General features: G+C 38.5%; 1 protein-coding gene across 1 annotated transcript; it reads right to left on the bottom strand.

Moving 5' to 3' along the window:
- Positions 1-5,788: 5,788 nt before the first annotated feature.
- Positions 5,789-21,894, bottom strand: LOC115511078 (vomeronasal type-1 receptor 90-like). Its single transcript, XM_030311609.1, is given in 4 exon segments — positions 5,789-5,835; positions 5,838-6,387; positions 20,437-20,500; positions 21,608-21,894. Coding segments are annotated over 4 exon segments (948 nt in total).
- Positions 21,895-22,624: the final 730 nt, after the last annotated feature.

Raw genomic sequence — 22,624 nt, 5'->3', positions numbered from 1 at the left:
AGTGGCGAGAGTTGCCATCCCATCTTGTTCCTGACCTTAGGGGGGAAGCTCTCAGTTTTTCCCCATCGAGGATGATATTAGTGTTGGATCGCTCATATATGGCTTTTATGATCTCGAGGTATGCTCCTTCTATCCCTACTTTCTTGAGGTTTTTTATCAAGAAAGGATGCTGTATTTTGTCAAATGCTTTCTCTGCATCTATTGAGAGGATCATAAGGTTCTTTTCCTTTCTTTTATTGATGTGATGAATCACGTTAATTGTTTTGTGGATATTGAACCAGGCCTGCATCCCAGGTATAAATCCCACTTGGTTGTGGTGAATATTTTTTTAATGTATTATTGGATCCGGTTGGCTAATATCTTGTTGAGGATTTTTGCATCCATGTTCATCAGGGAAATTGGTCTATAGTTCTTGTTATTAGTGAGGTCTCTGGTTTTGGAATCAAGGTAATGATGGCTTCATAGTAAGAGTTTGGATGTTTTCCTTACATTTCTATTTTTTGGAACAGTTTCAAGAGAATATGTGTTAACTCTTCCTTAAATGTTTGGTACAATTCCTCTGGAGGCCATCTGGCCCTGGACTCTTGTTTTTTGGCAGATTTTTGATTACTCATTCGATTTTATTATTGGTTATTGGTCTGTTCAAATTTCTATTTTTTCCTGTTTCAGTTTTGGTAGTGTATATCTTTCTAGGAATTTGTCCATTTCTTCCAGAATGCCCATTTTATTGGCATATAATTGCTCATAATATTCTCTTGTTGTTTTTATTTCTGCTGTGTTGGTTGTGATCTGTGTTCCTTCATTCTTGATTTTATTTGGGTCCTTTCCTTTTTCTTTTTGATCAAACTGGCTAGTGGTTGTTTATCAATTTTGTTAATTCTTTCAAAGAACCATCTTCTGGTTTCATTGATCTCTTCCACTGTTTGGGGGGTTTTGATAGCATTAATTTCTGCTCTAATCTTTATTATTTCCTGTCTCCTGCTGGTTTTGGGTTTTATTTGCTGTTCTTTTTCCAGCTCCTTAAGGCATAAAGTTAGGTTGTGAATCTGAGATCTTTCTTCTTTCTTTGGGAAGGCCTGGATTGATATATACTTTCCTCTTATGACCACCTTTGCCACATATCAGAGGTTTTGGGTTGTGGTGTTATCATTTTCATTGACTTCCATATATTTTTAAATTTCCTCTTTAACTTCTTGGTTAGCCCATTCATTCTTTAGTAGGATTTCTTCAGTCTCCAAATATTTGTTACCTTTCCAAATGTTTTCTTGTCGTTCATTTTGAGTTGCATAGCATTGTGGTCTGAAAATATGCACGGTTTGATCTCAATCTTTTTGAACTTACTTAGGGCTGATTAGTGCCCCAGTATATGATCTATTCTGGAGAACGTTCCATGTGCACTGGAGAAAAATTTATGTTCTGCTGCTTTAGGATGAAATGTTCTGAATATATCTTTTAAGTCCATCTGGCCCAGTGTGTCATTCAAAGCCCTTGTTTTCTTGCTGATTTTTTTATTAGATGATCTGTCCATTGCTGTGAGTGGGGTGTTGAAGTCTCCTACTATTATGGTATTACTATCGATGAGTTTCTTTATGTTTGTGATTACTTGATTTATATATGTGGGTGCTGCCACATTTGGTGCATAAATGTTTACAATGGTTAGGTCTTCTTGGTGGATAGACCCCTTGATTATGATATAATGTCCCTCTGCATCTCTTGATACAGTTTTTATTTTAAAGTCTAGGTTGTCTGATATAAGTATGGCTACTCTGGCTTTCTTTTGTTGACCATTAGTATGATAGATTGTTCTCCATCCCCTTATTTTCAATTTGTAGGTGTCTTTAGGTCTAAAGTGGGTCTCTTGTAAACAGCATATAGATGGGTCTTGTTTTCTTATCCATTCTGTTACCCTACGTCTCTTGATTGGAGCATTGAGTCCATTGACATTTAGAGTGAGTACTGAAAGATATGAATTTATTGTCATCATGATGCTTGTAGAGTTGGAGTTTCTGGTGTTTTCTGGTCCTTTCTGATATATTTTTGCTTTTGATATATATATATATATATATATATATTCATCTTTTCTCCCCTCAGAGAGGTCCCCCTTAAAATTTCTTGCAGGGCTGGTTCAACCACCACTGTACTTTCTACTTACATTTACTGTGTGGACAAACACAGTACATGATCAAAAACAAAAACAAAAAAAAAACAAAACAAAAATAGGGAACTGTGCCATTCGATTGTGAATTTTATCAAGACCGGAGACTAATCTGACCTTCTCTTCTACATCAATAATTAGAGAACCAAAATAAATTTGAATAAAGACATACAAAATGACATGAATAAAGAATGGTGTTGAGATGTGAAAATTTTATGCAAGAAGTGGTTAACAATTACACATACGGGACACCTGGGTGGCTCAGTTGGTTAAGCATCCTATTTCTACTTAGGTTGATCTCATGGCTCCTGATTTTGAGCCCTGTTTCAGGCTCTGTGCTGACAGCTCATTGTCTGGAGCCTGCTTTGAATTCTGTACCTCCCTCTCTCTTTGCCTCTCCCCCGCTCACACTCTCTTTCAAAATAAACATTAAACAAAAATTTTAAAAAGGGGTGCTTGGATGGCTCAATTGGTTAAGTATCTGACCTCAGCTCAGAGCATGATTTTGAGGGACCCAAGTTTAAGCTCCACATCATAGTTCTTGCTCAGTCTCTTTCCCTCAAAAATAAAAACGCATTTAAAAATTATTTAAAAAATTAAAAAAACAATTACACATGCAAGAGGTATACTCATATAGATATAATTCAAATGAGTTCAATATTTAAAACAAAAATTCATGTAAGACACTAAGACATTTAAAATTACATTAGGTGACAATAAAACCATCATAGTCATAAAGTAGTTTGTATATATGGCAAACAAAACACTCTTTACAAGTGCTAAATAGCTTTATTAGAAAGTTTGAGTAATTCAGGAGATAAATTGGAAGCATTTTTGATGAGGAAAAGGAGGATGCCAGAGAAACACATGCCAGAGTAATTAATTCAAAAGGCACATTTTAAGGCTTAAAAAACCATAAAATATATGAAAGTAGAAATCTTACATGTCATATTTCTGGGCTCTGTGAAATGACAATAGAAACTATCAATTTAAGGAAAATCAACAAGTAGCATCTCACTAAATAAATATCTCAAATAACATCTTTTGCATAACTACCAGGTAGAAAATCCAAATCGAAATTACTTCTACAACAACTTGTATATACTAATAAAGGATATTAAGTGAAGCAAAAGGACTTGAATACACAAAGTAGTTCTACCAAGAGTAACATAATGTTATAGAAAACCAGTAATGCATTGTGATACACAGACACACTCCATTAATAGTGACTGATTACCCAATCAGAAATTTGTGCAAAATACAAAAATACTTACAAGTATTATTAAATTAATTACGTTGTAAAAATTATATTGTGATACAGTTACTTAAAATATGGCAGAAATTGCCCATATGTATAAAAAAGAAATATTTATAAGATGTTATTGTCTGTCAAAAAGTGTGTATATGAAATATTTTCCTCATGTGTACTTGTGAATATCTGCAGTTTTAGTAAAATAATAATAATAATAAATGTGTTCCAAATTCCTTTAGTGTAGATAACTAAAAGTACTCAAAATTTAAAAGAACCCTTAAAATATCCAACAAAGCTAATAAAATATAAGAACATTCCAGGACCTGAAGTGAGTCCATAGCAGGATCTAAAAGAGTAATCAAACTAAGAACCCACTTCTCCATCCAGATCCTGGTTGACCACAAGGCAATAGATTGAACCTGTGTCGATTTTCCAATCTGCCCTGAGAGTGAGTGGAACAAACAGAGAGAGTGGAGAAATCCAAAATGTGATATGTACAAAATTTGTAACCAAATTAGAAAGGGTGAGACACACAGATAAATAAGCTAATGAATAAAGGGTCACATAATACAGATATAATCAATATATTCAAAATTTTAAAAAAAAATAAGTTTATTTATTTTGAGAGAGAGAGAGAGTGCACAGAAGCGGGGAGGAGCAGAGGAAAGGGGAGACAGAATCCTAAGCAGGCTCCATGCTGTCAGCACAGAGCCTGATGCGGGCCCAAATCCATGAGCTGTGAGATCATGACCTGATCCAAGATCAAGAGTCAGAGGCCCAACCAACTGTGCCACCCAGGTGCCCCTGTTCAAAATATTTCAATAAATACAATGGAAAAATAGGAAATCAAAATACATGGAAAGAGAAACAAGCTATACTCTGGTGAAGAATATTGGTAAAAGAGCTTATATAATTAGGCTAAAATAAGTTAATTTAGAAAACAAAATTGTAATTAAACATTAAATGAGTCCAAGTTGATGAAAGAAATAGTAAACTAGAATATTGAGCAGAAATATCACAGCCAAGGACATTAAAGACTGGACATTCATGTAAAATACAGTAGTCACTACAGATAAATAAAGATCAGGATAAGAAGAAAAATCATTTAATTGTTGCACTAGAGTATACAATAACAATAGTATAAAATACAAGAATGATTAATAAGTTTCTAATTTAAAAACTAGACAAAGATGTTCAAATCAGAAATGAACTGTAACAAAATAGATAAATAATGAAACGCCAAAGAAAAGGAATATCCATAGGGTATACTAATTGAAAGGGATACATGCCCTCAGATATTTACAGCAGCATTATCTACAGTAGCTAAATTCTGGACACTGTCCAAAAGTCTATAGACTGATGAATGGATAAAGAAGATGTGGTGTGTATACACACACACACACAATGGAATATAACTCTGCCATTAAAAATGAATGAAATCTTGTCATTTGCAACAATAGCAATGGAGCCAGAGCATATTATGCTAAATGAAATAAGTCCATGAGAGAAAGGCAAATACCATCGGATTTTACTCATATGTGGAAGTTATGAAATAAGACAAACAAGTAAAGGCGAAAAAAGAGCGGCAAACCAAGAAAGAGACTCTTAACTATAGAAAACACATGGCTACTAGAAGGAAGGTGGGTGAGGGGATGGGTTAAATCTGTGATAAGGATTAAGGAATGCACGTGTTGTGATGCATACCAGGTGTTGTATGGGAATGTTGAATCGCTATATTGTACACCTGAAAATAATAGTTCATTGTATTTAATTACCTGGAATTCAAATGAAAACCTTAAAAAAGAAAAGGAAAAAAAAAATAAAAGCATTTAGAGAAAGAGAAACACGTTTGAAAGTAGTGAAAGGTAAAATAGAGAAAACATACAAATATGGGAGCAAAAATCTTTGTAGCCTTAAAAGAAGCCAGAACATAAGAGAAATAAATGTAAATCGTGCAGAGAGAAAATGTCATTTCATCTAAAATTGTATACATAACTAAATATCTTGAAATTAAAATTGAAATTAATATAAAAATATTATGCTATCTATAAGGAATACCAACATTGTACTAAAGTACAATAGTGCTGTATTAGAGTATAACTTCCTTGTATAGAGAGAAAATTTTCCTTAAGGGAGATGAGAAATAAATTGCAAAATGAATGACCTAGTAAACGTGGGACTACCAAATCTTCCTGAATACTAAACTACTGACACTGAAATGTCCTTGGCATCATAAGTTTCAAATACATTTAGAAAAATTAGGATATGATGTTAAATTATACTTAAATTAAAATTGAATTTTAAATGTTACATAAATACTCTGCTGTTTGAATAAAAGCAAAATAATCAGTTTTGGAGGCAACTATTTCATGAATATGTAGTTATACATTGGTTGAAATTTTTCCACACTTTTGAAGCACATTTTTATCCTTTTACCAGGACAAATTACCACCAATGCATTGACAGTGGCATACACATTGGACACAATCTTGTCAAAATCCAGGATGACTGGATAATATCCCCGTAACAAACATGAAGAGAATGAGATGATGACGTCCACCCAGTATATGACCACAGAGAAACTCACCAACAGGACAGTCTGGGTGGCTCTTCTCTCTGTGGAGACTCTTGAGGAGGGGCTGGTACTGTGAAGATGCTGGTACTGCCTCTGATGAATGGGCAAGAGAATCGCCATGTATTCACTTGACAACAGCATGACTCCTATAAAGAAAACATCCCTGGGTAATGTCAGAATGAGGAGTCCCCTGTTGATAGAGCTTATGGAAGAAAGTGAGCCATATTTACTGACATGCAGTAGATATCTCTGGGTCACAGTAGAAGAAGCAGCAGTATAGAAGATGCAGTTACTATCAAGAGACAAACAGAACTTCTAGGATGATAAAAAAAAATGGAAGATGTACTGTATGTACTTATGTTTAAACCCTGCCAACCAGGAGGTGCTGGGGCTGCTGCTGATGTCCTGGAGGATGCTGTAGTGCTCATGTTGAGACCGCACAATACAGGCCTGTGCTCACTTCGGCAGCACATATACCACACAATACAGGCCACAAAACTCAATCTCACAGCTTACATCATGCTCAGTGGTGGAAAAACTAAAGCTTTTCCTTATATAATTTAAATAAGGAAAACAATGTCCATTCTCATGCCTCCTATTCAGTATTATATTGTAATTGCTAGCCAAAGTAATTGGATTAAAAAAAATAAGGGCATCCAAGTCTGAAAGGAAACAGTAAATATATATTTGTTTGCAGATGGCTTAATTCTAAATATATGTACATAAAACAACCACAGTTAGAACAAAAACAAATTTAGTAAAGTTCTAGACTAAGATCAACACATAAAAAGTCTTTATACTACCTAAGAACCCTAAAACAAAAAGATTAGTAAAACTAGACAGGACAAAGCAGGTAAATTTGTGAGTTGTGTGGGGTAGTGTTCCCCATCAAGGGGAGAATTAGGCAAAGGCCAGGAATGGAAACCATATGGACTGAATAATGACCTAATGCACCGGAGGATACGGGTCAACAGGGGAGAGTTGTAGGATGCAGTAGGAGAGGCAAATGGGAGTCCCACCAGGTAGGACCTTATAAACATGGTATAAGGTATTTGAACTGCACTACAAAGATAACGGTGCCTCTGGAAACAGGTCCTCTGGGAGCTGTGAATTCATGCCCACTCCCATATGTCCAGGAATTGGTTATCTCCATAGGGATTCAATGCATGGTTCACCCAACAATGGAGAAGGAGCACACTGTGTCCTGGGAAATACACTGTCCTGTTCACTGGGACAGTGCTTTGTGGCACAGGCACTTAATACAGTTTAAAGAAAGAACCTGGATGGATAGCTGTTCAACTACAACTCTATACTGCATAGTACTAAATTGGCTTTGTTTCTTTAAATGTGGCCTGCCCTAAAGAACAATGCATCTGTTAGGGCAAAATACCTACTCTGCATGGACTAGATTGAGGAGTTTAGTCCCTGTGCCCTCGGAGGTCACATTCTGGGGGTGGGGGAACTATAGATAGAAGAAGCAATCACATTTACTGTAGCATCCTGATACCACCAGTGTGTGTGCACAGGAGAGGGGCAGGGTGGTCTGGGATATAGGCTAGATTGGGGGGGAGGGGCGGCACTCTCTGTGAGGATCCTAACGGAGGTCGCCAGGGGATGAAGAAGATGGAGGCAACAGAGAGCACATGCTCTCAGGTCATGCACTCATACAAAGAAGAGCATATGAGCAGATGGAAAGAAGTTCTTGTTTTAGTTTCCTTGATGTCTTCTCATTTTTATTTTTTCCTTCCTTCTGCTTAGCTTGGGTTTATTTTGTTTTTCCTTTTTCTAGTTTGTTGTAGTACAACTTTAGCTCATTGACATAGACACTTACAAAACAATCCTACCAATAACTACAAAATTTATATTGTTTTCTAGTGCCTGCAGAACATATAGGAAGTTAGGCTGTATCTTGGGTCATAAAACAAACCTCAACAAATTTGAAAGAATTAAAATCATACAGACTATATTGTTCAACCACAATAAAATCATACTAAGGAATGAAAGAAAAAATATAAGAAAACCCCTAAACAATTAAAAGATAAAATAAAACTCTATATAATTCATTGGTGGAAGAAGAAGTCTCCATTGAAAGTAAAACAATTAAATTATAATAATATATGGCATACTAAAATTTGTGGAGCACAGTTAAAGTTGCCCTGAGAGAGTGTTAATGCAAGGATTAAGTGCTTACATTGAGGAAGAAAAGCCTCAAAGCAATAATCAAAATTCACATCGTGAGAAACATAAAACAGAAGGGCAAAATTAGCCCAAAATAAGTAAAAAATAATATTAATAATAAAAATTAGAGCAGAAATTAATGAAATTGGTTGAAAAAAAGAGGGAACTCAGTGAAAGAGTGATCCGTAAAGTTAACCAAACTCTGGCAAACGGATGAAAAAAGAAAACACAAATTCTCAGGATCAGGAATGAACTAGCGGTATGAATTCAGACTCTGCACATACCAAAAGATTAATAAGAAAATACTGTACCTACACAAATAGGACATCTGAGAAGAAAGGACCAAGATTGCAAAAAGCACATACTACTCCATGCCCTCCGTTGAAATAGGTATTTGGGATACTCCTATAACTATGAAATAAATCAGATTTGTAATTTTAATACTCTAAAAATGTTACATCCAGATGTAGATTATTTAAATGGAGAATTCTTCCAAGCATTTTAACAAAATTGACCTCTGTTTTGCATATTTTCCAGCAAATAGAAACAAAACAAGGAAGTACACTTCTTTTTTTTTTTTTTTTATGAAGCTGGCATTACCTTGAATCTAAACATGAAAAAGAATATCAATAAAAAAATACAGGCTAACATCTTTCATGAATACACCTCCCAAATTCCACACAAAACATTATCAAATAGAATTCATTCCTACAGAAAAAGATCCATACACCATGCCCACATGGAGATTATTTCAGAAATGTGAGACAATTACAATACTTAAAAATCAATTAAAAAAATAATCCATCCTATCCCCAGGCTACTAAAGAATAACCACATGAAGACCAAAGCAGGAGGCATCACAATCCCAGACTTTAGCCTCTACTACAAAGCTGTCATCATCAAGACAGCATGGTATTGGCACAAAAACAGACACACAGACCAATGGAATAGAATAGAAACCCCAGAACTAGACCCACAAACGTATGGCCAACTCATCTTTGACAAAGCAGGAAAGAACATCCAATGGAAAAAAGACAGCCTCTTTAACAAATGGTGCTGGGAGAACTGGACAGCAACATGCAGAAGGTTGAAACTAGACCACTTTCTCACACCATTTACAAAAATAAACTCAAAATGGATAAAGGACCTAAATGTGAGACAGGAAACCATCAAAACCTTAGAGGAGAAAGCAGGAAAAGATCTCTCTGACCTCAGCCGTAGCAATCTCTTATTCGACACATCCCCAAAGGCAAGGGAATTAAAAGCAAAAGTGAATTACTGGGACCTTATGAAGATAAAAAGCTTCTGCACAGCAAAGGAAACAACCAACAAAACTAAAAGGCAACCAACGGAATGGGAAAAGATAGTTGCAAATGACATATCGGACAAAGGGCTAGTATCTAAAATCTATAAAGAGCTCACCAAACTCCACACCCGAAAAACAAATAACCCAGTGAAGAAATGGGCAGAAAACATGAATAGACACTTCTCTAAAGAAGACATCCAGATAGCCAACAGGCACATGAAAAGATGTTCAGCGTCGCTCCTTATCAGGGAAATACAAATCAAAACCACACTCAGGTATCACCTCACGCCAGTCAGAGTGGCCAAAATGAACAAATCAGGAGACTATAGATGCTGGAGAGGATGTGGAGAAACGGGAACCCTCTTGCACTGTTGGTGGGAATGCAAATTGGTGCAGCCGCTCTGGAAAGCAGTGTGGAGGTTCCTCAGAAAATTAAAAATAGACCTACCCTATGACCCAGCAATAGCACTGCTAGGAATTTATCCAAGGGATACAGGAGTACTGATGCATAGGGGCACTTGTACCCCAATGTTCATAGCAGCACTCTCAACAATAGCCAAGTTATGGAAAGAGCCTAAATGTCCATCAACTGATGAATGGATAAAGAAATTGTGGTATATATACACAATGGAGTACTATGTGGCAATGAGAAAAAATGAAATATGGCCCTTTGTAGCAACGTGGATGGAACTGGAGAGTGTAATGCTAAGTGAAATAAGCCATACAGAGAAAGACAGATACCATATGGTTTCACTCTTATGTGGATCCTGAGAAACTTAACAGGAACCCATGGGGGAGGGGAAGGAAAAAAAAAAAAAAGAGGTTAGAGTGGGAGAGAGCCAAAGCATAAGAGACTGTTAAAAACTGAGAACAAACTGAGGGTTGATGGGGGGTGGGAGGGAGGGGAGGGTGGGTGATGGGTATTGAGGAGGGCACCTTTTGGGATGAGCACTGGGTGTTGTATGGAAACCATTTGTCAATAAATTTCATAAAAAAAAATAAAATAAAAAAATAAAAAAAAAAAAGAATAACCACATGATCACGTCAGGTGATGCAGAAAAGCAATTCACAAAATTCAATACACATTCACAAAAAAACCTCAGAAAACAGAAAAATAGAAGGAATTCCTCAACTTCATGAAATATCTCTATAAAAAAGCTCTACCCACATTATACACAATAGTGAAAAACTGATGTTTTCTTCCTAAAGATCAGAAACAAGTCAAGGTCATGTTCTCCCACCATTCTTATTCAGTGCGGTGCTAAAATTCTAGATTAGCAATAAAGCAAAGAAAGGTATGAAGGAGGTATGTAGACTGGAAAGAGAAAAATAAAATTGTCCATACATTAGTATAGCATGTTTCCATACGTAGGAAATTCCAGCAATTATCTATCTAGAAAGTTCTAGTGAACCACAACAAAACAGAAACTGCTTTAGATCTAACATGTGAATTCAGGAAGCTGTCAGGATACAGGACAAACATAGAAGAATACCTTATTTCTTTTCACTAGCAATGAAAACATTGCAGATGAAATTTTAATACACAATTTGTCATCATTACAACACTAAGATCAAAGACTAAAAACCATGCACAAGACTTGTATGCTGAAATCTATACAGCACTGATGAAAGAAATCAAACATCTAAATAAATGAGAGACATATCATGCTCACAGGTAAGAAGATACAACATAGTAAAAATGTCATCTCTCCATATTGATAGATAGGTTTCACACATTTCCTGTGGAAAGCCAAGTAATATTTATTTTATAGACACAGCTTCATTTTCTAGAAATGAAAAATGAAATGGAATGGAATGGAAATGAAAAGGAATTAGGAGAGGTCAAACAGCTTTGAAAAGGAATAAAATTGGAGAAATTAATATGCTCCATCTGAAGATGTGGTGTTGGTGGAGACAAAGACACAGATTCAATAGGGAAGAGGGGACAAAGAAATAGAACTATGACAATATGAATCACTGATTTTTGGCAAAGGTAAATAATGCACTTTGTGAGGAGAGTCTTGTCAGCAACAGGTGTTAAAGCCATTAGACATGCATTGGCAAAGAAACAAAAACAAAAGAAACAAAAATACCTTGATCTAAACTTCACTTCTTATACAAATGTGAACTCAAATTATCACAGCATAGATTCAAAACAAAACATAAAGCTATAAAACTTTTACAGTGGAGGCACAGGAGAAGATCTTTAAGACCTAGGGATTGGTGTGTTCTTAACCCAAGCACTAAAAATGAAAACACTTGATAAACAGAACTTTACCAAAATTGAAAACATTTATTCTAGTAAGAGCATTTGCTCCTACAAGGAGCATGAAAAGACAAGCTATAGACTAGGTAAAAATATTTGCAAACCACATATCTGATAAAACAAACAAACAAACAAAAAAACTTCTCACTAGAATATTTAAGGAACATTCAACACTCAAAAGGAAAAAAAAAACTACTCAAAGAGAAAATGGGCAAAACAAATGAACAGACATTACATCAAAGAGAACATGTAGGTGGCAAATAAGCACATGAAAAAAACAAAAAAAAAAAGCAACATCACAGCCATGAGGGAAATGTAAATGAAAATGCCACCTGTTAGAAGAGCTGGAAAAAAAAAAAAAACCAGTACGAACATGAAATGTTGGAAAGAAGCAGCTCTCTCAAACATCATTGGTGGGAATATAAATGAAATGGCACAGCCACTCTGGTAAGAGAGTTTGATACGTTCAATACAAGCTATTTTTAAACTTTAAAACACAGTAATCAGTCTCCTGGACTGATTGAGATACCATAAAACACTGTGCACAGATGTTCACTGAAGGTTTATTTGTAATAGCCAAAAGAGTAGAAAACAAACAAAATATCCCTCAAAAGGTGACTGGATGAACAAACTGTGACATATCCACACAAGGGAATCCTACTCAGTGATAAAGAGGCCATAAAGCTGAAGCTGTGATACACAAAACTTGGATGGATCTGTAGGGTATTACCCTGAGTGGAAACAAACAAACAACATCACAGGTCATGGCTGTAGGATTCCCTTCATGAAACAAAAAAGACAAAACTCCCCAAATGTAAAATAAATGGTTAATTGTCATGGCCAGCGATGTTGGGGGGGAGGGGTGAGTAGCATGAGGGGGATCTTTTGGATGATGGAGGTGTTCCACACATGGATTGTGCTGTTGGATATGTGAATGTACATGACAAACTGACAGAGCCAGACATGCCCATTGTGCCACTGTCAGTTTCCTGATGTTAATATTGTCCTGCAGTGATGTAAGATGTTACACTGGGGCAAAATGAATAGATGCTGCCTTTGTGAAATGACCTTTCTGTACTACTTGCAGCTTCCTGTTAATCTATAAATCTACCTACCTACATACCTACCTATATTAATGATCTACCTGTCATCACTTCTCAGAATAGTTGCCTAAATCTAGCAGTCCCACCCTGGCTCCCTGGAGCTCCAAGCCTCCCCAGAACCATAACCTGTGGGTGTCAAGCAGCAGGGAAAGAGATAAAAGGGGTCTGGTGCTGGGCTGTGACTGGGCAGGTGCTGAGCTGTGACAGACTTTAACCAGTTGTGTAACAGAAGCAGAACCCAGACTACTCCTCTAGAGCTGATGCTTTTCCTTTGAGATGGATGGGCCAGAGCCAAGACCTGGCTCACAGTGGACTGTCCCAATTTTTATCTTTCCTTAGGAGACCACCTCTCATTTGCCCTTTTTATCCTCTCCTGAACCCTGACATCTCCTGTGTCTCCTTTTCACTTGACCACACCCCCACTCCAGGTTGTCTTCATTTTACATATAAAGGAATGGAGACTCAAGGAGTGAGGAGTTCTGAGCTCTCAGCCCATCCAGGAGCCTGATGTTTCTGGAAAACCAGGGTGTGCTGAACAGGGTCTGAGCTGCTATAACCAGGAGTTTCCAAAGGATGGGATCACAAAAGCGACCCACATCCCCCTTACATCTAAGTGACTTGGACTCCACTTGCCTCCCCACAGGCTCCTAAAAGCAGGAGCCCTCATGTCATGTCAGATACCACCCATCTTAGAGAAACAAACTTCCTACTTCCCATGTCACCCTGAAATTCATGTTCCACCTCCAGAGTTATCTTTCTCATGGTTTCCATCAGTTTATGCCCAGGTGCTAGGAGCACCCTGTCCTGAGCACAACTCAGTAGCCATGGGACTAGACTCTTCCCCTGCACCTCAGCTGGAGTCACAGATAGGCCCCAGCCTACTGTGATCTGCACCTCACCTAAGCTTCAAATCCACATTCCTGGAGCTAAGAGGGACCATTTTCCAGGAAGAGCTGAGCCTGGAACCTTATAATTGAATTCCCTTCTAGTCCCAAGTGCCCAATTCATCATGGACTCTCAACTCTGTTCTTTTTATTTTTTTATCTTTTAAATATTTATTTATTTTTGAGACAGAGAGAGACAGATTGTGAGTGGGGGAGGGACAGAAAGAGGGAGGGAGACACAGAATCCAAAACAGGCTCCAAGATGTGTCCAAAACAGGTTCCACAGAGCCTGATGTGGTGCTTAAACCCACAAACCATGAAATCATGACCTGAGCTGAAGTCCAATGTCTGACTGATTGAGTCACCCAGCTGCCCCAACTCTGTTCTTGAGAGTAGCCACTTTCCTTCATGCCCATGCACACCCTACAGTCTCCAAGGCACACCTGTTCCCACCTCTCTCACTCTCTGCCTTACTCTGCCTCCCAAACCCTTAAAGACCCAATTTGAATCCCACATGTCTCTCCCAATAACTGAATTGCTTCCTTGGTCAGAACAAAGCCCACCATCATAGCTCCTCGCACCTCTTTCTTTGCCTACCACACTGATACCACACACTCTCAAACAGAGACAGGGAATGGTACAATGCCTCTGGCCTCCCTCCATCCTGGTTCTCTGCTCTTGTCACATTTGCTCTCATACTGCTTTTTACTTTCTATCAGAATGTGCTGACCTCAGCAGCTGTCCTTGAGTTCTATAAATCAATGTTTGAGAAAGTGTTGATGCGTACAGGCAGGTTGTACTCAGTGTCAGCTCTCTATAGTTCAATGACACATTCTCAGAGCTGTGGAGACCCCTATCCACCACCGTGACAATATGATGAGTCATAAGATGCAATATTGCCTGCAACCTGGGATGTGCATTACAATAACCCACGGATTGTTTCTCTTAATTATTCTGAAATGATCACCTTAAATTATTTATTTAAAATTCATGTAAATTGTAAACTCATGTAATGCCCCCACTTCTGGAGATGATCACACTTTTCTCAGCCTCCCTTTTATGCCATCTTTGGTGGGTGGGAGTACGTTACCCCTTGGACAATATTGCCTAGGAAGCAAAATCTTCCAGGAAGTCCTTTGTGTGCACAATGAATCTCTGCACTTCATGGAGCTGAGTCTTCCTGTCACCCCACTACTACACCTGTTCTAAGGTCTGCACCTCTCCCTCCAGGTGGAAGCACCTCCCTTTAATCTGGAGGACCTCAGACAGTGACCCCTCTGTGCTAAGGGCCTGGGTTGCCTCTACAAATTCCTCCCAACCCCCTCTTCTCCTGTCGTGAAGTTTAATACAAAGTCTTCAAATTACTGGTTTGTCTCATCTTTTAGGGCCTGGTATTGTTTTCTTCTGAGTAGAACTCCCTGAAAGAGGAAAAATTCAGGTGACAGGCCAAAAGGACTTAAGGCTGAAGTCAATCCTGGGTGATAAGGACTCAATTGTCCTGTGCTCTACTGGCATGCAGAAATTTTGGTGGAAACTCTCCTGGTCAGCACACTGTCCAGGGGACTCATTGGCCCAGTGCCAATCTAGAACAGAAGGCCTGGTCTCACAATGCTCTTAGTGGGCCTGTTGTCCTGGGAAATCAATTGCTTACTTGTCTGCTGAGTTGGAGGGCTCCCAATCAAAGAGCTACCAGTTCAGGCTGGTTTCCCAGTGAGTTTTCTGTCCAATGCTAAGCTGAGATGGAGGGCTTATAGTTTGAATACTCATAGTGGGCAATGGGTTTGCCATCAACAGGGGAAGACAACCCAGGCAAACAACAGGAGGAATGGCAGGAACAGTTGTAGCTGAAGTGTCATCACTCTCCCCAGTGCCACCTGGGTCTTGACTGGCTTTTATAACAGCACTGGTGTGTCACAATGCCTTTTAGTGATGTCACAACCATGCCTGGAAAATCACCAGGGCTCCCTCTGGTTGGCCTTGTTCAGCTGGCCAATCACTGAAGGCTTTCTCATTGGCCTTCCTGACATCATCACCTGGACACTACATTTTAAAGGAATGTTAACTTTCCTTCATGATGAAAAATTAATATGTGAGATCTATTTTTACTAAAGTCATGGTGAGGCCAAAAGAGTCAAACAATACAAACCCAAATGTGTCACTCACATCGTCCACAGACAAAGACCCCAAATGGCAGGTAAAAATGTGAAAAGAGCCATTAAATATGCTCAGGAATTAAAGGAAAATACACATGTGATGCGGGGACAAAGGGAAATCATAAAGAATAATAAAATAGAATTTACAGAGCTGAAACTAGGATATGTGAAATGAAAAACTATACCAAATGGGCTTTAAGAATGAAGAGATGAGTGGCACCTTGGTGGCTGAGTCAATTAAGCATCTGACTTCGGTGCAGGTTATGATCTCATGGTTTGTTGGTTCAAGCACCACGTCTTGTTCTGTGCTGACAGCTCAGAGACAGGACCTTGCTTCAGACTCTGTGTTTCCCTTTCTGTCCCTCCACTACTCATGTTCTGTTTCTTTCTCAAAAATAAATAAACATAAACAAAATCAAACAAGAAAGAATGATGGGTTGATGCAGACAAATAAAGTGTGAGAACTTGAAGATACAGCAATAGGAACTATGCAAATGGAAGCCCAGAGACACTAAGAGATAGGAGATAAATGTAAAGAGCATCAGTGACTCGTGGGACAACACAAGAATGGGTGAGACCCAACAGTAATTGCCTTAAATCTCCAAACTGGATAAAACCATAAACCCATCCATGCAAAAGTTTCTGTGAACCCCAAGCAGAAAAACACAAACACAAAATCAGACAGTGACCTATAATAATGAAGTTGTGGAAATGAGTGAGAAAGAAAAATCTGAAAACATTCAGAAAGCACACATGATACATATGGCTAAAGGCTAAATGGGCTGCCAACTCTTTTTTAGAAGAAATTATAAACCAATAATGTTAAATGACATCTTCAAATCATGAAAGAAGGAAAATGCCAATGACAATCTCAAATTCCACATCTAGAAAAATTTCCTTAAGTAAATGAAGACAAATAAATCCATTTCAGGCATATCAACACTGCAAGTGTCATAGAATAGACTCACACTACAAGAAATGTCGATGAGAATTCTTCAGGCCAACAGACAATGGTAACAGATGGGCACTGGTATGTAGGAAGTAATGAAGAGGGTACAAATAGTAACTGGAAAAATATCAGACTTTCATCATCTCACTTAAAATTTTCCTCTAAAAGATACTGTAAGGTTTAAGGAAATGTAAAAGCAACATACTGCTTAGTCTATAGCAAGTGTCAAGTAAAACAGAAGACATGAATGTCGCAAAGGTCAGAAAGGGGAAATGGAGGTTTATTATTGTATTCGGTTGTACATTGTTCATCTAGTGAAGTAACATATATATGCAAGGAAATATTATTTGATGGCAGAGGTGACAGATTAAAGAATCAAGTTATAAATCCTTGAGCACATACACCCCAAGTTTATAGCAGTTATATGAATAAAATCTAAACTATGGAAAGAACCCAAATGTCCAAGAGCTGATGAATGGATAAAAAAGGTGTAGTGTATATAGGCAATGGGATATTACTCAGACATAAAAAAAGAATGACATCTTGCCATTTGCAATGACATGGATGGAGTGTCAGTCAGAGAAAGACAGATATCGTATTTCACTCATATGTGGAATTTAAGAAACACAACAGATGAACACAGGGTACGGGAATGAAAAATAAGATAAAAACAGAGAGGGAGCAAACCATAAGAGATATTAAACACACAGAAGAAACTAATGGTTGCTGGAGGAGGGGTGGATATGGGAATGGGTTAAATGGGTAATGGGCATTAAGAAGTGCAATTTATGGATTGAGCGCTACGTGTCATATGTAAGAGATGAATCACTAGGCTCTACTCCTGAAACTAAGAATACAATTTATGTCAACTAACTTTAAATTGAAAAAAGAAGGAGAAGAAAAATGAGGAGGAGGAGGAGAAGGAGGAGAAGAAGGAGAAGGAGAAGGAGAAGGAGAAGGAGAAAGAGAAGGAGAAGGAGAAGAAGAAGACAAGGAAAACAAAAAGGAAGTATGCTTAGGATGGAGCCATTGCCTCAATAGTCAGGATACCTAAGTGCTGGTCCTCATTTGCACAAACCAAGGGTTTGTCTTTGGGCAAGTAATTTCTCTGCTGAGAATCAGTTTGTCTATCCATAAAAGGAGGGGATGAACTCCAAATTTTCCTCCCACAATAACAGTACATGATCACAACAAAGTCACTCCACCACAAGACATTTACCAAGCAAGTAGAAGGAAAAGACCAGAGACCTCAAAGGGAAGTATACTCATAGAAATTAAAAGCTGGCAAGCAGCTGCCATGACCCACTGGAGGGAGTATAATAGAGGCTCACACAGATCACAAGGAGGGAGATAAGAAATGAGAATGAGGCCATGGAGCTCAGTCTTGAGAGAAGACAGGGTGGGTGATTAACCACCAGCAGAGGGAGCCTACAGTAACTCCTCTCTCTTCCCTTTCCCCTGGCTTTGTGCAAATGCCCTTTTGAGTTTCCTTTTCTCTGTGAAGGTGTTTTTGACAGACACACCCATGTGTTTTCTCAGAGTGCCCTGGATTTTCTTCTGCTAGAGCACTGATCCCACAGCACAGCTATCTGTTTCTTCCACTGCACAGTCAGGAGTCCTTGAAGACAGGGATGAAAGACAGGGTCTGACACAAAACTGCCTCCTTCCCTGATTTGCGAACACTCCTCAAGTACTTGCTATCTGCTACTACTGTATTAGCAAAGAGACACATGAGGGGCAGGGGGAACACAGGTGGTCTCTGCTTCATGGAACCTAGTTTACTGGTACAGGTTAAAAAGGGCACCAGGGACAAGTCCACAGAGGAGGCGATGCATGTGTTGGGGGAGGGTAATTGGAAGACCAAAGGAAAAAAAATGCCTCATTGGTCAGAGGAGGGATTGGTTCTGGAGTAAAGAGCGGAATACACAGAGCTAAGGAGTCCATGGTCAAAATTTGGTCTTATCTCAAGAAAACATGTAGCCACTAAAAGGTTTTATGTTTTACAGCCCTAGTGGTCAGCTTTGGTCAAGACATCTACAGGGCTAGTCTTCCAGCAAATATTCATGACAGAGCCACCTCTGTCATGCTGCTAGATGCTGCTTACTTTCAATAGCCAAATTATAGAAAGAGCCTAAATGTCCATCAACTGATGAATGGATAAAGAAGATGTGGTTTATATATACAATGAAATATTACTTGGCAATGAGAGAGAATGAAATCTTGTCATTTGCAGAAACATGGATGGAACTGGAGGGTATTATGCTAAGTGAAATAAGTCAGACTGAGAAATACAGATACCATATGTTTTCACTCATATGTGGATCTTGAGAAACTTAACAGAAGACCATGGGGGAAGGGTAGGGGGAAAATGTTACATAGAGGGGAGGGAGGCAAGCCTTAAGAGACTCTTAAGGACTGAGAACAAACTGAAGGTCGATAGGGGGTGGGGGAGAGGGGAAAGTGGGTGATGGGCATGGAGGAAGGCATTTGTTGAGATGAGCACTTGGGTGTTGTATGGAAACCAATTTGAAAATAAATTGTATTTTAAAAAATAATAAAAAATTAAAATTTACAAAAAGCTAAATTCTGCTCTACATCTTTCCCACCCCTTTTCTTTATGGTGTAGCACACCACAAATATGTCCCATCCTCCTCCCAGACAGAATAGATTCATCTGTGCTATAAATCAGTTATCTTAAACCTTTGAATGTACATTCCAACAGGAAAATCTTTTTGCCCATGCAGCCTGAAACACACATCCATTTTCAAACTATATTCATGCTCAACTGTGTTTTTATACACAGCGTCAAACTCACACGACCAGGATTTAAGATATGGGGAAGGTGGCAGCAGTTAAAGTTTCTTTACCCGCACACAGGAATGTCTCTTTTTCTCTGAGTCTGACTCCCATTTGTGAGCTGCACGTGGGCATCACCAGGAGACAACCTGCCCCTGTGCCACTTACTAAAATCCCCTATCTGCTCATAACATAACTACTACCAAAATACAAAAGCAACTCCAATTACAAAGAGATATTACACAAAACAGCATGGTACTGGCATAAAAATAAGAACATAGATCAATGGAAAAGAATGGAGAGAATAGAAATGAAACGACATACATATAACTAATGAATTTACAATGAAGGAGCCAAAAACACACAATGGGGAAAGGACAATCTGTTCAATAAATGGTGCTGGGAGAACAGACAGCCACATGCAAAGCAAACAAACAAAAAAAAGGAGCCTGGGCCCCTGCCGTCAACCACACCCAAAAGTCACTTCAATATGTGTTAAGGAGTGAAACATAAGACCTGAAACTATAAAACTGCCAGAAGAAAACATAGGTGGGAATCATCTTGACATTAGTCTTTGAGATGATTTGGGGGGGGGAGGTTGACACCACAAGTAAAGGATAAATATAAAATAAACCAGTGGGACTACATCAAACTAAAAAGTTCAGCACATCAAAAGAAACAATCAATAAAAATTAAAAGACAACCTTTTGAATGGGAGAAAATATTTTCAAATCATAATGTGAAAAGAGACTTGTGTGTATACTGGATAGGACACAATAGCCAAACAATGAAGCTGTGGAAGGTGCTGAAATTACTAACCAGCATGGAAATGACAAGCAACATCACAAAGGCTATCACCTCACACCTGTCACAACAGATCTTACTAAAAAAGACAAGAAATAACAAAGTTTGGCAGGACTGTGGATAAAAGGAATCCTGTGCACCATTGGTGTGAAAGTAACTTGGTACAGACCCTCTGGAAAACAGCATGGAGGGTCCTCAAAAACATTAAAAATGGAACTACCATAAAATCCAGCAATTCGCTTCTGGGCATTCATCTGAAGGAAACAGAAACACTAATCCTAAGAGATATACCCACCCTCACATTCACTGCAGCAGTATTTACAATAGCCAACATCTGGAAACAGCCTATGTGACCATAGATGGATGAATGGGTACAGGAGACATCACACACACACACACACACACACACACACACACACGCACACACATACATACACATACTGCAGTTACTATTTAGCCATGAAAAGAATGAAATCTGACCACTTTGTCAACATGGATTGACCTTGAAGTCATTATGCTCATGGAAATAAGAGACAAATACACACGATCACTTATATGTGGAATCTCATAAAGAGAAAAAACTCACAGATACAAAGAAGAGATTAGTAGTTGACAGAAGTGGGGTCAGGAGGTGGGCAAATTGGCTGAAGGTGGTTAAAAAGCAGCATGGTGACTCTAGCTAGTGATCTTGTCTAATACTTGCTAAAAGTTGATTTTCACTATGAGAGATATTGTGAATATTCATGGTGGTGAATATTAACATGTATTTTGTTGATATTTTTACACTATATATAAAATCATTATTTTGTACACATAAAACTAATGTAATATATCATTTACATCTCAATTAAAAAAACACCATACAAAGTGTAAGAAGATACATAGGAAGAACATGAATATTTAATGATTAAGGGTATATTACCCTTACTGGTGATCCTTATTGGGTACTTTCTTAGGATAGACAATGTGCTCAGTATTTAACTCAGATTATCTCATTTAAACAATAAACAACCCTAAAAAGACCTGCACACTAGCTCATTTTGTAGACAATGACACTCAGGCTTACTGAAATTAAGCAATTTTCCCAAGACAGCAAACAGTAGGGCAAGGATTCAAACCCAGGACCTTCAAATAGCAAAACTAATTCAGAGCACAAGTGATGAACATTCCCTAAAAAGTAACTCACCTGAAGCAGATAACTGCAGGCTCAGGTGACAGGATATCTGAGGAGATGTGGGAGGGAGGGACTCCAGGGGGTGGAACTACAGGAGCTATGCTGCACTCCCACTGTGGGGAGGTTCCCAGGTCCAGGACTGTGGGTACCCTGGAAACTCCTGCTTCAAACTCTGCCTTCACTCCCAACCACCGCCACCCACCAGAGGACCACAGGCTGGGGAGGATTCTGATTGGCTGGTCCTCTATGACATCATGTATGCCCAAGGCATACTGCTTGGGGTGTTGCCATGATGTCATTTGTGATGCAATCTTCCATTATTCTTCCTAGTGCACACGCCTAGCACACACTAGCATGCGCGCGCACATACACACACACATGTATACACTAGTGTACACAGGGGTGTACATTAGTACACATCTAGGACACACAGTAGACCACAGCATCAGGTCTAGCACACTCTACTACTCACTAGGATACAATAGCACACAAATTAGTACTCATATTAGCACAAATACAAGTAAATGGCTAGTAAACACATGAGTACACGCTAGTATAAAACTGCTATGTCAGTACACACAATAGTATGTCCAGTACATACTACTACGCACTAATACACTGTAGCACACAAGCTATGCTCAATGTAGCACAAGTACTAACACACAGCTAGAACACATGCTAGCTAGCACACAGAGTTGTAAACCTATTACACACTATCACACACTAGTATATATGTTAATACTAGTGCACGCTAGTATATACACTGTCATTTACTAGTACACACACTAGTACATACTAGCATATATTAGCACATCTCATATACACTCATACATACTTGTACACATGCTAGTTCCCAAATATTATTTCACACGAGTACAACTATTAGCACACACACAAGCATATGCAAGTACACGTTAGTATAGACAAGAGCACACTCCAGCATTACTTCTACACTCACTGGCACACCTAGTACACATACAAGCAAACACAATAGCAGACACAAGTACACTTGCTATAAACACATGAGTG

This window comes from Lynx canadensis, chromosome A1 (assembly GCF_007474595.2).
Source record: "Lynx canadensis isolate LIC74 chromosome A1, mLynCan4.pri.v2, whole genome shotgun sequence".
NCBI lineage: Eukaryota > Metazoa > Chordata > Mammalia > Carnivora > Felidae > Lynx > Lynx canadensis.
The sequence above is the reverse complement of the archived record's forward strand: the minus strand, read 5'-3'. Positions and strand labels throughout refer to the sequence as shown.